At 39.8% G+C, this 14,334-nt stretch overlaps 1 protein-coding gene across 1 annotated transcript in view; it reads left to right on the top strand.

Moving 5' to 3' along the window:
* Positions 1-730: 730 nt before the first annotated feature.
* Positions 731-14,334, top strand: part of LOC127953152 (Na(+)/H(+) exchange regulatory cofactor NHE-RF1) — a 29,239-nt gene continuing 15,635 nt past the window's right edge. The window contains exon 1 of the mRNA XM_052552128.1: positions 731-1,477. Coding sequence (XP_052408088.1) covers positions 977-1,477 — 501 coding nt within the window. The 5' untranslated portion in view covers positions 731-976. The remainder of the gene's footprint in view (positions 1,478-14,334) is intronic.

Raw genomic sequence — 14,334 nt, 5'->3', positions numbered from 1 at the left:
CAAATCTTATAACGGCCAGGTCATATTTCACCCCAAAATAAATAGAAATAAGAAGCTAAATTCTCATTATGATATTTACTATGATTTTTAATGTAAGTCAGCATTAACTGAAAGCAGCAAAACCGACACTTTAAGTCACTTAAATGTATTATTTGTTGTACATTACAGTAATGACAATGACATTGTACTGTGCATTATGGTAATGAGATTGGGGGAGGAAATGTGCTTAATGTGAACCTGCTGTTTATTGACAGTAATTTGAGAAGAAATCCTCTGGTTTAAATATGGCAAAAAGTATAAAACATTGAAACACTGTTGAGCAACAACATTGAAACACTTGAGAAAAATGCATGCTAAAACAATTTCAGTAAACATGAAATGTTTTAGCTTGAAGAAATGAAAAAATTCTCATGCACCACAAAACTGCTGTTAGAGAAAACACAGTTTTGCTTCAGATCCTGAGATAAAACCCATGTGACAACAACCCCCCCCCTTTGCAATACAGCAGCATAATGAATAAAATGGATATATTTGGTAATATGTAACACTATATTCTGACGTGCAGCCCACATGTGCTCCTTCACAAAGTAAGAAACCCAAAAGTCTGGCACAAGTAGGCCTCCCTCTGGCACAAGTGGGAGATTTCACTCGTGAAGTGTGTTCAGGGGTGAAGCAGCAAATGTTGGGCCCCTGTCACAGAACCCCTGAGTGAGCTGATGACATTAGCCCAGTTCAGTCTGCTCTCTCTCGATGAGTGCAGAGATGAGGAGGAGGTTCTAGAGGAGTCACTCCTCCATGGGCTGGATCTGGATGCTGATGTGCTGCCGATCAAACTCTCCAACACTAGAACTTTCTCTCAACAACAAAACATTTACTGAGGCCGAGCGGGTTAACATGCTTCACCCGTGAGCACCCGACTCTCACTTCCCCTTCATTTCTATTTATTTGTCAGATTGACTCAACAGGTGACTTCGTGATGCCGAGCCAGACTCTGCGCCCGCGCCTCTGCGTCCTGGAGAAGAGCGAGAACGGGTACGGCTTCCACCTGCACGGAGAGAAGGGCAAGAGCGGCCAGTTCATCCGCCTGGTGGAGCCCGACTCCCCCGCCGAGCTGTCCGGTCTGCGCGCGGGCGACAGACTGGTGTTCGTCAACGGAGAGCGCGTGGAGAGCGACAGCCACCGGCAGGTCGTGGAGAGGATACGCGCGAGCGCCGCGAGCCTGGAGCTTGTAGTGGTGGACGCCGAAACCGACCAGCTGCTGAAGAAACACGAGCTCAAGTGCTTGAAGGAGTTTGTCACGGAGGGCATCCCGGTGCCCGAGTGCGGTGATGATGATGAGATCAGCGACGAGATGATGCGGGACGACACGCCGCCGCCGCCGCCGCCGCCGCCGCCGCCACCGGAGAGGAACCGAGACATCATCCCCGTTCACATTCCCGCGGTGGAGAAACTCAGGACATCCGTGAGCTCGGAGACGGTGAGAGACCGGCAGAGCTTCGAAACATAGCCTAGCTTATTTTATTGGTTAACAAATTGTATTTTTTTACTAACCTTAAACCTAACAGTCTGCTCTGAGAATTAGCAGACATGTAGTTGAACATTATTAATAATTAGTTACTTATAGTTAGTATCTAAAGTGGACTATCAAAATAAAGTGTAGGCCAAAAAAGTAGTATGGTAGCCTACTTCTAATAGTGTATTATTCTGTGTGTGTAGTTTAATGCATCATGCAAGCACATCATTTGTGATTATGATAATAATGGTATTATTATGTGCATAAAGGATGTAAACCCTTGTGAAGCATGCTTAACTGTATACTTTTAACACATGTAGTGTATTTAAAATCTTAAAAGTCTATATTTTAATATAGTAATATAATATGAATCAGCTAAATATAAGGCCACTTAAGTTGTTCCATGTAACCCATAAGCAAAGTATGATATGGTCATTTTTAAATCATCCGTGGTATTTCCATGGTAATCCCTGAAGTACCTTGGAGCATCATGCAAATATGTGTAATGTTTATAACTTTAGCATGGTACTGCCACTGTATTTTCTTGTAAAGGGTGAACTTACAGTAGCCTTTGTCTCTATTAGTCATGCTTTATTCACAGAAATTACTCATTACCTCCGCTTATTAAGTTTAATTGGTTTGTTCATTTTTTTGTCCATATGCGCAAATGAAAAACTGCTTTGCATTCCTCAAGCAATTAGAACAGTGTGCTATGACAACTGTGAAACACACACCTACACACTTGTGGTGCACTTGGCAGATCCCACATACCCAGTGCTTCAGTCACTGACTGTGGGCGGCTGGCATGTTGAGGAGGACCTCCAGCACAGGAAGACTGCTAGTTCTCACAGAACACAAACATCTCCATTAAGCCCAGATCCAAGAGTAAACCTAATCTCGCACCACAAGCTCCCGGATGTGTTAGGAGCACTGTTACCTGGAACAGCATCATGTAGAGCGACTCACCTGAGTAACAGATCATCTGTGTGTTTCAGAGCTGAAGGATGATATGTTGCTCAGATGATGTGCAGCTGTCTGAGAAATACATGACTCTATTATTTGTTCAGACGGTTGTAACCACACTGTCTTTTGTGTTTGTGTGTGTGTCTATGTGTGTGTGTGTGTGTACTGCACTCATGATAATTATTTGCACATTACTCAAGGAGGAAAAAGGCCAGACTCTACAACAGCTGGGCTCCCCATGTGGACAGTCCCAAACCCCTTTTCATTCTCATGTCATCTGCATAACCAAATTACCCACGATGCCCCTCTGGCATTGTGCTCTCAGTGTGTGGATGTGTTCTCCACCTGTAGTGATTACCTGTGTGGTGAATACACTAAGTCAAACAGTCTGTGAGGGCAGGTGTGTATGAGGGACGCCAGGACAGAGTGTCTTCTCTGAGGATAACACTGATTTTTTTTTGGTTGGCCTCAAAAGAAAAGTAGGGTTGTGATACTTCAGAGTGAATATATTAAAATATACAGTACTTTAAGCAATATAAGCCTCCACTATAGTTACCTGTACTTTTTGTACTATATTTTCCTATAGCTGATGATAAAAATATTCCTTATATTAGGAATATATAAACCGTCTATCAGAACACCTTAGTAAACGCTTATCAACTGCTGTATATCAAACACTTTAGCAATCACCTAAACACTCTCCCAGAAAAAAGGTCCAAAAGCCTTTACTGGGGTTGTAGTTTTGAAAAAGCTACAACATTGTACCACATTTACTCCTAAAGAGTGAATATTAGTACCAAAAAGTACATATTATTACCAAAAGTGTGCATGTTAGTACACCTTTTGGTACCCAAAAGAGAAAAAAAAACTACTTATATAATAAAATAAGTATATATAAACAATAATATACTTAAGTACTAACTAATTGCAGTGATTTTGGAACTTAATTGTATTTTAATTGCAATTTTTTTTAAATTACAGTTTATATTTATGGTAAATGAAATTACTTGAACCCCAAGTGCTTTTTTTTGACTAACTTAAGGATTTAAGTACATCTTTATGGCCTGGTTTCACAGACAGGGCTTAGGTTTAGCCAGAATTAGGCAATAGCTCAATTAGGACATTTAAGTAGTTTTATAAAATGCCTTAGAAAAAAAAAAAAAAAACAATTCTGGTGTTCATCTTGAGACATGTTTTAAGATCAGCTAGTGCACGTTTCTTTCAGTTGAAACAGCTCAGACTTATATTTTAGTCTAGGGTTAGGCCTAAACTTTATTTGTGAAACTGGGGGTATATGTAATGTTTAAAATGTGTATTAATAATGATTTATAAAGTACTTTAAAGTAAAACTTAAAAAAAAAAGAATTTTCAGTGCTTAATTATACTTAATTGTGTTGACACAGTCATGAAAGTTTACTCACTTTAATAGCACTTAAGTGGCCTATTATTTCAGTGATATCAGCAAGTTTTACTTTTTAAGATTTGACGTGCACATTCAATACAATAAAGCACATTAGCATTCAGACTGATTTAGCTCTGAAAAGTTTTGCAAAGCCAACATTTAGTTTTACTATGAAGTATTTGTGAGTACTTCTGAAACAAATGTAAATTTACTCTTCTCTCCTTAAAACAATACAGTCACGTCAGTGGCCTAACAATTAGTTCATGTCCTGCTACTGCTCCCTCTGCGTCTCCAAATCATGTTCTGTCATAACTTTAAACTATAAAGTGGTAAATATGCAGAAAGACATACTACACATAGGACTTTGCATAGAGGTTATATGGGTTAAAAACAACTATGCTTAAAAACCTGCTGAAGTTTCCATCTTTTTGCATTTGTGATCATATAAGAGTTTTCTGTATTACAACAGGAGCATTTTAATGAGAAACTGAGAAAACCCAGACTGTGTTCCTATGTTTTTATGACCACCACACGAATCTTCCCATAGTTTTCCTTGTAAAAGTCTTGTTGCTTTCCTGTGTTGCCCTGAGGGGAAGTCGGAATGAAATTGTGAAGATAGCAGGGCTGTTTTTCAATCATGCACAGATGACTGGTCTTACATAAGCCTTCTCTCCGAGGCAATTACCTGCGTGGAAGTGCTTTTGTGTTGGGTTAAATTGACTGTGACTCTCCTGGTCAGCTGCTGTTTCTTACGTAACTCCTCTGTCAGGAAGAACAAGGGTACGTCATCCTTTGGCCGGGCACATATTCTCTGAAATCTCAGTGACCGAGAGAAGATCCCTGATCTACTTCATATTACCTTTATGTAAAAGCAAAGTGACATAAAAAGGACTTGGCGTCCTTGAGCCATCATGATCAAATGGCCATTTCCTCTCAAAAACATGCTGGAGGCTAATATTGTTTTGAATCAAAATATTGATTCAAAATATTTCACGTAAGATCTAGAACTAAGAGTAGATTAAGATTAGGTTGAAATGTAATCATAACAGAAAAAAATGTTTGAAGAGCTTTGAAGCTATTCACTTAAATGGACTGTTTGAACTGATTAATAGAAATCAAAGGGAAATTAGCCCAAAAATGAATAGAATCTGTCATTAATTCCTCACCCTCATGTAAACCTGTTGGACATTCGTTCATCTTCGGAACACACTTTAAGATAGTTTTGTTGAAATTTGAGAGCTTTCAGACCCTCCCATAGGGTTCTTACATGATCAAGACACAGTAAAGTACCAAGATGATTGACAAAGTAGTTCATTTGATATCAGTGGTTCAATTGTAATGTTATGACGCTACGAGAAAACTTTTTTTTTGCACGAAGAAAACAAAATTAACCACTTTATTACACATTTTTGCCTCTACTGCGTCTCTTGTGGATGTGCGTTTATGGCAGGACCAATACGTAAGTGCATGGTGGCGCCGGCACTGACCCAAATCCAGTGTGATGACATTGAACATTGTCGTTGACGTTGCCTTGTTTACATTCGGGCCCAGTAGCATCATACGTATGTATTCAACAGGGCCTGAAGGCTCTCAGATTTCATCAAAAATATCTTATTAAAATGCCTGTCTTATTACAGATCCTGTCCTACAGGTTATAAAACTAGTGCAATGATGTTTCATTCTGTTTAAAATTTAGTCTTTTGTACCTGACATTCAGTATATTTTGATTTTTTAGGTATTAAATATAATCACATTTATAATGAAAAAACTCATGGAAAGACAAGATCATGTGATCGGGGTGTTTTTGAAAAGGGATCTTCAAAGAGGCTGGTAGTCAGTCTGTGGGAATCTGTTCTTGGAGCCGCTGGCAGAGCAGACGCTCCAGCAAGCTGACAGTGGTTTCCTCTGATTGTTTTTCATGGATGTGCAGATATCACACTTCCTCTTTCTGTAAGCACTGATCTAGGAGCAGTGCTCCCACTCTTCTAACGCTTTTCTACTGGATGGTACGGCACGGTACGGTTCACTTTTGGGGGGTTTTCCACTGGGTACAGTACATGGTATCTGGTACTTTTTCTGTACCATCAGTGAACCGTGCCGTTACCAAAATGTGACGTGTAAACTCCTCTGATCATTGATTGAATCATCACTACCTGTGTAATTGAACTTGCGACACAAACACAACAGAACCATAGATTTAAATCAGCAAAGGATCAAATGCAGCTGTTTTGAATGAGCGCACCTTTTTTAACAACTGAAAAGTTGCCGTTTCGTTGTCTGCTGAGGAAGTACAGATGCTCCTCTCATTGATAGCAGAGAAGCGGTTCCAGTGAGAGCTTGATGGGGCGACGTGTAATGTAAAAGTTCTTCAGGAGTCGTGGCAGTAGAGGCAGTGCAACTATAATGACTTGTGAGTGTCTAAAGCGGTACTTAAAGCTGCACTGCTGCAGTGTAAATGCAAACCAAGCCGAGCCGTGCTGTACCGTACTGAGCCATGCCGAGCCGAGTCGAGTCATACTATGCAATTGAAAAGCACTACCAGCAACAAGAAGAACATCTGACACTGGATCTGACTTTATTAATTACCAAGAAGTTCAGAATCCAGAAAAAGGAAATACTTTTGATCTTGTGGCTGCATCCACTTAAAAATTATTTCGTTTTTCTCTGTGAATATGCAGAAGTATTTGTTAGTTAGAGTGGTCAGCAAACCTTTTCCTTTCATGTAAATGGATTTCCCCTGAGAACTCTTCTCACTTCTGATGGCTGGTTTATTCACAACGGAGCATTTGGTCTGTTTGACATAAGAGATTGTTTTTTTGGTAGGTATGAAACCAGTTTTCCAAAAGGTTGAGTTCATTAGTAAACCAAAACTACGTGAAACTCAGGTCAAATTCATCTCAATGTTCAGAACCGTTTTATTTTATTCTTATTGGTCCACCTTAGTTTGATTCACCAGCATCTAGTAATATTCTGTCCTAGATTTGTAGCTTTTTGACCTGCTTGTTAGGGTGAAAGCCAATGATTTTGAGATCAAGTTACACTGTACCTTTAATAAACAAACACCAGTCTCTGTGTGGTATGGCCTGGAACGGATGATTGTTAGCATGTAAACACAGCCTGTATAGATGGAGGTGGGCGGATACAGGTTCCTCTGAAGAAGGCTTGCTTGTGTGTGTGTTCTCTGTCTAGTGTCCAGGGTGGGGATTTGGTCTTTCTATTGTGACATTGGGCCAAACTTACCTCACAGTCGTAGACAGGTCAGTGGTTTTTGGTGGCTGGTCAAAGGAAATGCAGATGGAGAGGGTTTTTTGCCTCTTGGGGTTTGTGGATAGCAGCTACTATGACAATAAGCAAAACCTTTCGTTTAGCAAAGCCTAACTGGAAATGGCTAACTCTGTCAAACTAAAATAGATTTTCATCTCCACCCTGGCCAATGACACTGCTACAAGCACAACAGCACGAAATCAGCATGTATAGACCAGTTATAGACAATGTGTGTTGAGATGGATGAGATAATTAAGTAAAGAGAGTGTACATTATCGAGAAGAAGAAGGGGCCATATATCGAACTCTGAGGTACCCCAAGTGGGTCTCCGTTGTATTTTGGGCTGTTTTCTTGCTGTTTGTTATTTTGGGTCAAAACCTTATTGTTGCATCATTAACGTGAATACTGCCATGAAACAGACATGAAAGAGACAATTCTAATTTCACTGAAGTGACTTAATAACACTAGTGTAAATATTCCCATAGACACTCCTCCCTTACAGGATACCACAAAGGCTATACCCATAAGGTCAGACTCAGACAAGCTAAGTGCATGGAGAATGATAGATTCGCTCCCAGAAAGAAGGAACAGACTCTACTCTGTCTGGAAATTGAGTTAAAGACCTAATAGTGTTTAGTTTTGGGACATGTTTGTCTATTCAATAGCTCAATACAATTCTGGTCGAGTTCAGTAATACACCACCTGTTACCAGAACAAGAGTACAAGTTCACTATTGACTCATGAACACACACTGTTTGTTTTTGTTTTATGTCATCTGTGGTATTGTAGCCTAGAGCTGGGCAAGCTTGACAGTGAGGTTGATCATTTGCAGGCTATTTAGTCTAATATGGGTGAACTTTGGATCCGACAGGATGAAATGAAGCTGTGAACGGAAATGTTTTTCACCTTGTTGAGAAAGATCTTTAATTTTTGTGGAAGCTTTAATTTGTCTCCTCAAGCCTTTATATCTTAGCACATATGTGACTTGTGTCATACCATGTGGAGATCAGTCCCCTGTAATATGTGAAATTCCTGGACAGGAAGTTCACTAGGGAATTATTTATATATTAGGGCTATGTGTTAATATGTGTTGTCACAGGGTTTACATTTAAGTGTATTCTAGTAAACTGCTAACCAAGATTGTTGTATAAGAAAACCCACAGAGAACATAGTCATCACAACCCATCTACCATATGTGTCTACAGTAGACTTTATGGTGTTTTCCAACCCTGTTTGTAGAGGCACACCAAATTTTTGGATGTCTCCCTTATCTGACTCATCTGTTTCAGGGCTAGGAGTCTCTGCTAACAAGCTGAGTTGAATTAGATGTTTGTTTTGAGAGAGTTTGAAAATAGGGTGTTGGCCTGTTGGCGTGCCACAAAAAAAGCGTTAAGAATCACTGGTATAAACTACCTTAAATCTAACCATATGTTCATGATTGAGTCATGATTATGCTGGTGTCTATCCCAGTATCACGGGCTATAGACAGGTTCCATTTTTCCACCATGGCTGGTGCCCGAGCCAGAGCCCAATTGGGAACCAGGCTGCGCTTTTCCGATCCAAAAAAACCTAGGCCGGTGCCCAGATCCTGGTGTTGTCCGGCCCTGAAACCTTTCTTGTATCAAAAAAGGGAACCTTTAAATGTTATAGTACCACAGACAAGACCAGACTTTGACTCAAGTACACCTCAAGTCCTAGATTATGTTTTTAGGACCATGTGGAATTGGTCTGGAGTTGGACGAGCTGATCTCAACTAGTCATAGAAAATATTGAATTGAGTCAGACTTCTGGTGACACTGGGAAACACTCAGTAGAAACTTTTCCACTGTCGGGCCAAAAGCAGGCATGCTAGTGCATGCCAGGGCCAGTCGCGTTTCCACAGTCACTTCCGGTGCTTGATTGTGCCTTGACGGTGCTTCCTCGAGGCCAACGGCCCTGGTTTTTTGGCCCAACGAAAACTTTAGGGCCAAGCTGGGGCTGTAGGAGTGGTTATGAACAAATGCTGAGTTTCTCTGCGTCTGGGGAGCATCAGTGCTGCGGATCATTTCATAAAGCTAACAGCTATAGACTTTTTAAAATAAAGTCAGCTAAAGATTTTTAAAAATAAGCTGAGCTCAAAACTCACTTTCAGTCAGCAGCGAGTGTTTGAAATAACTTTCTTCCAACGTGGATTATCATACAAGGTCAGAAATATTTATAAGCGATGCAGGAGACACGCACGCTAGCCATTAACATTACCATAGTAAACATGGTAAATTCGACCACTTGAAAAAATCAGACATCAACTTCTTATTCTCTATCACAATCGTGTATTTATTTATTAACATATTTTATCTGTCATAATTCTCATCTTGAGTTTAGCTCCGTGTAGCCTATGTCATAAAAATAAAAGAATGTTTTTTGTTCGGGAGTTTTTTCTAAAATATAGAAATTATAATTCTTTCTAAATGTGATGTATGTGACTACAAATAAACAGAAATCGAATCGACTGAATAAACAGGCTATGTTCTTAATGCTTTATTTCTGTCTGACTAATTTTAAATCCTGATAAATGAATTCATTATGATCAATGTATCACATATCATACTGTAGTAAAACACAGATGCTTTTGTATTAAAAAAATGAAATAACAAAGCATGCAAACAAATGGATGCTCTTATCGTGTTTGTTTTGTGATTGTGCTAGTTTCCGAGACTTATTTCTTATTAGTTTTCTGATAACTTCTCTTTTTGTTGGTGAAATTATGTGGTTGTTCCATAGAGGCATGTAAAGGGTGGGTTTTAGTGAAGCGCAGCGATGCTTCTGACCTGACAGTGGAAATGCAGTGCTATTTTGGCCCCAGTGCTAAAGGGCCAAGGCTATTAGAAATACCTCGGACAGTGCGCGTACACGAGGTGACAGATGAGACAGCAGATACTGCGTGTCGAGCTCGTCAGCCTTTGAAAGTTGTGTAGACACAGCTGTGAATGCGGCGAAATGGAATGGAACACGTACCGGGGCTCATGAGGCAGCTTCCTTAATGCACACCTAAAATTCGAATGCACATTCGAATATGGATTTTTATTTTAAATTTCGACTAATATTTTTTATTATATACGATTTTTTTTGTTGTTGTTGACATTTCTAATCGTAAAGACAGCCATGTTGAAGCCTGCAGTAAATGTTTTGCATTATGGCTGTCCATTCTGCTTATTGTTTTTCGAAAATGTTGCACTCATGTTTGTCATTGTGCACGTAACTTCACGCCAATAAATCATCAGAAATATTGGTCTGTACATTCGTCCTGCCTGTTGTCCGTGGATTTACCTATATTTTGTGTTATTTGCTGTATAAAACTTTAGACATGCAAAATCGATTTTACAATCGATTCAAAGAACACTTGTCACTCAAATCAAACAGGATTTTTTTCACAAAAGTGACAACCCAAGAAAGCAAAGTAAACTGTCTCTCATTTGTAGGTTGCATTGATACGTAGCGGTGGATGCAAGTAAAACAATATAACAGTACCTCATTTTTTTTTCTTCTCATCTGAAATTCATGCAATAAACATGTTTTTGACAAAGATTTAAATTTGTTTGTGGTCTATATAGCCTGCATCAAAATGAGGTTTGCAATGATGCGGCCGAAGGTGGGGGTTGAAGACCCAGTCATTGACTTCACGATATGCTAATTAGTGTAAATTCATACCGACGTCATCACCATTTTTTACATTTTTCTTTTACATCGAAACTTGAAAATAAAAAATATAGACCGACCTACTGACCCTTTTTTTTTTTTATGTTACTGCAAACAAAATTATTTTTAAGGATGGCCTGATGACAGGATTGTAGAATTGTACTGTATATTGTTAATACGCTCACATTCTAAACAGGCAGCTACATACAGTACTAGCGCTCCTTTGTTAAATGTTTGCCTAGTCAAAGCTACATACCTGCATAGTATCGGGTACAATCATTTGAATATGCAAAGCTAATAATTAAGGCTGGTTTCGGCCTTTATGATTCATTGTGTCTACTATGTTATGTAATTTTCAGAGCAATACTTTCAGCAGGGAAACACCAGTCAACAAGAAGTGTTTCACAATAAATTATTTCTTAAACATACTGTATTTTTATACATATAAAAAAACAAGCATGAACTATATTTAGTTTTATTTAGTTCATTTCCACTCATCTGCATTTCTGTTACTGTTGCAATGTATAGCATGAGAGTCAGGAAACACACTTCTGCTTTAACATTAAATCAGCTGACTCGATCTTGCTGTGTCATGAAATTTACAGCTGTGAGAAAATATTTATGGACAATTTAGACAATTTATATTCATCAAATTAGAAAATGGGGACATGCCAATCAGCTTCTCAACTCAAAACACCTGCAAAGGTTTCCTAAGCCTTCAAAACGGTTCGTCAGTTTGGTTCACTAGGCTACACAATCATGGGGAAGACTGCTGATCTGATAGTTGTCCAGAAGACAATCATTGACACCCTTCACAAGGAGAGTAAGCTACAAACATTCATTGCCAAAGAAGCTGGCTGTTCACAGAGTGCTGTATCATGTTAAGCATTAAAGCATGTTAACAGAAAGATGAGTGGAAGGAAAAAGTGTGGAAGAAAAAGATGCACAACCAACCGAGAGAACCACAGCCTTATGAGGATTGTCAAACAAAATTGATTCAAGAATTTGAGTAAACTTCACAAGGAATGGACTGAGGCTGGGGTCAGGGCATCAATAGCCACCACACACAGACGTGTCAAGGAATTTGCTGAACCACAGACAACATCAGAGGCGTCTTACCTGAGCTAAGGAGAAGAAGAACTGGACTGTTGCCCAGTGGTCCAAAGTCCTCTTTTCAGATGAGAGCAAGTTTTGTATTTCATTTGGAAACCAAGGTCCTAGAGTCTGGAGGAAGGGTGGAGAAGCTAATAGCCCAAGTCCAGTGTTAAGTTTCCACAGTCTGTGATGATTTGTGGTGCATTGTCATCTGCTGGTGTTGGTCCATTGTGTTTTTTTGAAAACCAAAGTCACTGCACCCGTTTACCAAAGAAATTTCCTTCTGCTGACCTGCTTTATGAAGATGCTGATTTCATTTTCCAGCAGGATTTGGCACCTGCCCACACAGCCAAAACCACCAAAAGTTGGTTAAATGACCAAGGTGTTGGTGTGCTTGACTGGCCAGCAAACTCACCAGACCTGAACCCCATAAGCCCCTTTCACACTGCCAGTCCGGCAAATACAGGGGTAAAGTGTTCCTGTAATTGTTCCCTGGTCGCTAGATTTGGCACTTTCACACTGCCAGTGATGACCCGGTATATGTGCGTGCTTTCACACACAGCCCTTGAAGATCCCGTAACGACACGTGACATCAGCGCGTGACGTGTAATGTACGAGTCGAAAACATTAGGCACGTTATACTTTAACTGAAGCAAGCAAACGATCTCGGCGTCAGCGCGGAAAGTGAGGAACTAACTGATCTCTGCTTCATTAGTTTGCACATATGTTTTCGTCGCGAATGTTGATCTTCCTTCAAAACAGCCGGTAAAAGAATCGCGCGATAACGCGCGTCATCACTTCGATATGGAATTAGATCTGGCTTTTGTTCACACAGCGCTCGTTCCGGATCGATTACCGCAATGTTACTATGTCCCCGACCCGGGTTCAATTCGGTAATCAATTCCGGGACGTGGTTGCTTTCACACAGAAGGCGACCAGGCAATGTTACGGGAATATTGCGGGTCCGACGTGCAGTGTGAAAGGGGCTATAGAGAATCTATGGGCTATTGTCAAGAGGAAAACGAGAAACAAGAGACCAAAAAATGCAGATGAGCTGAAGGCCATGGTCAAAGAAACCTGGGCTTCCAGACCACCTCAGCAGTGCCACAAACTGATCACCTCCATGCCACGCCAAATTGAGGCAGTAATTAAAGCAAAAGGAGCCCCTACCAAGAATTGGGCACATGGATAGTAAACTATCCAGAATGCAACAATTCATTTTTTTTTTTGTTTTGTTTTTTGGTATTATGAAGTAGTCTAATTTGTTGAGATAAATTGGTGCGTTTTTGTTAAATGTGAGTAAAAATCATCACAATTAAAAGAACCAAAGACTTAAACTACTTCAGTCTGTGTGCATTGAATCTATTTAATGCACAAGTTTCACAATTTGAGTTGAATTACAGAAATAAACTAACTTCTCCACGACGTTCTAATTTATTGAGATGCACCTGTATATACTATAGGTTCACTTGGCAACTATGACCACAGACAGCTATTTGCTATGTAAGTATTATGCATGGAAAAAAGGTCTCATGAATGCTAATGCTAATAATAATCTCATGCTAATGTAGCATAAAAAAATCTAATTTTCTGGTTGGTTTGTTTAATGTGCATTTGCAGGGTATAATAATTTTGACACTACAACAAAATGAAAATGGAAAGGTATTGTGATCCATTTTTTCCCAGGTGGTTTCTTATGTCTTCTGATATTTTTCCATTTCATATCTTGCTTGAACAGCCTGTTTCAGATCGCAGCACATCATGTCTGTGCTTTTGAGGTCAGCACTCCGATTTGGACGTTGTGATACAGTATATGTAATTTTCTCAATTTGGGCGTGAATAGAGATTTACTTTTGTTTTTTGGATATTTTCTTGGATTTCGACTGATTCAACCTCAGCGGTGTTTCATTCACACCCAAAAAATGTACTAACTCCCTCCATGTTTCAGAGTTCATAAGTTGTTTTTGGTGTTGGCAGTTGCAGTGATTGTTTCGGGTTGGCAGGGCTGATCCCTGGTCAAGGCCGCAGTTTTGTACACAGGATGTTCTGTCAAAGCCAAACCTTAGTTCCTCCCATTTTCATTTCAATGGTGCCTCTTCACGAGATGGACAGGCTTTTGTGATTGCAGCAGATTCCTCAGATTCCATGCCCTCTCTGAGATTCCTCTGCATGGGACGCACAACACATCCTCTGTTGAATGGCTGATGTGGCCGGTTGCCCGGTGTGCATTAGGGATAGAGCAGCGGAGAATATATACTGACATAAATTCAATGATATCAGTCATTTAATTCAGCTTAGATGATTTAAAAAAAATTGTGACATGGCTTAGTAACATTACCAGATTGCTGCGATTTATTTAAATAAACATAAGCATGACATGGTGTTCATTTACTCGTGAGCAGCTCATGATCTGGTGTTTCAG

Source organism: Carassius gibelio, chromosome B3 (genome assembly GCF_023724105.1).
Source record: "Carassius gibelio isolate Cgi1373 ecotype wild population from Czech Republic chromosome B3, carGib1.2-hapl.c, whole genome shotgun sequence".
NCBI classification, from domain to species: Eukaryota; Metazoa; Chordata; class Actinopteri; order Cypriniformes; family Cyprinidae; genus Carassius; species Carassius gibelio.
This window is presented reverse-complemented; position numbering and strand designations above follow the sequence as displayed.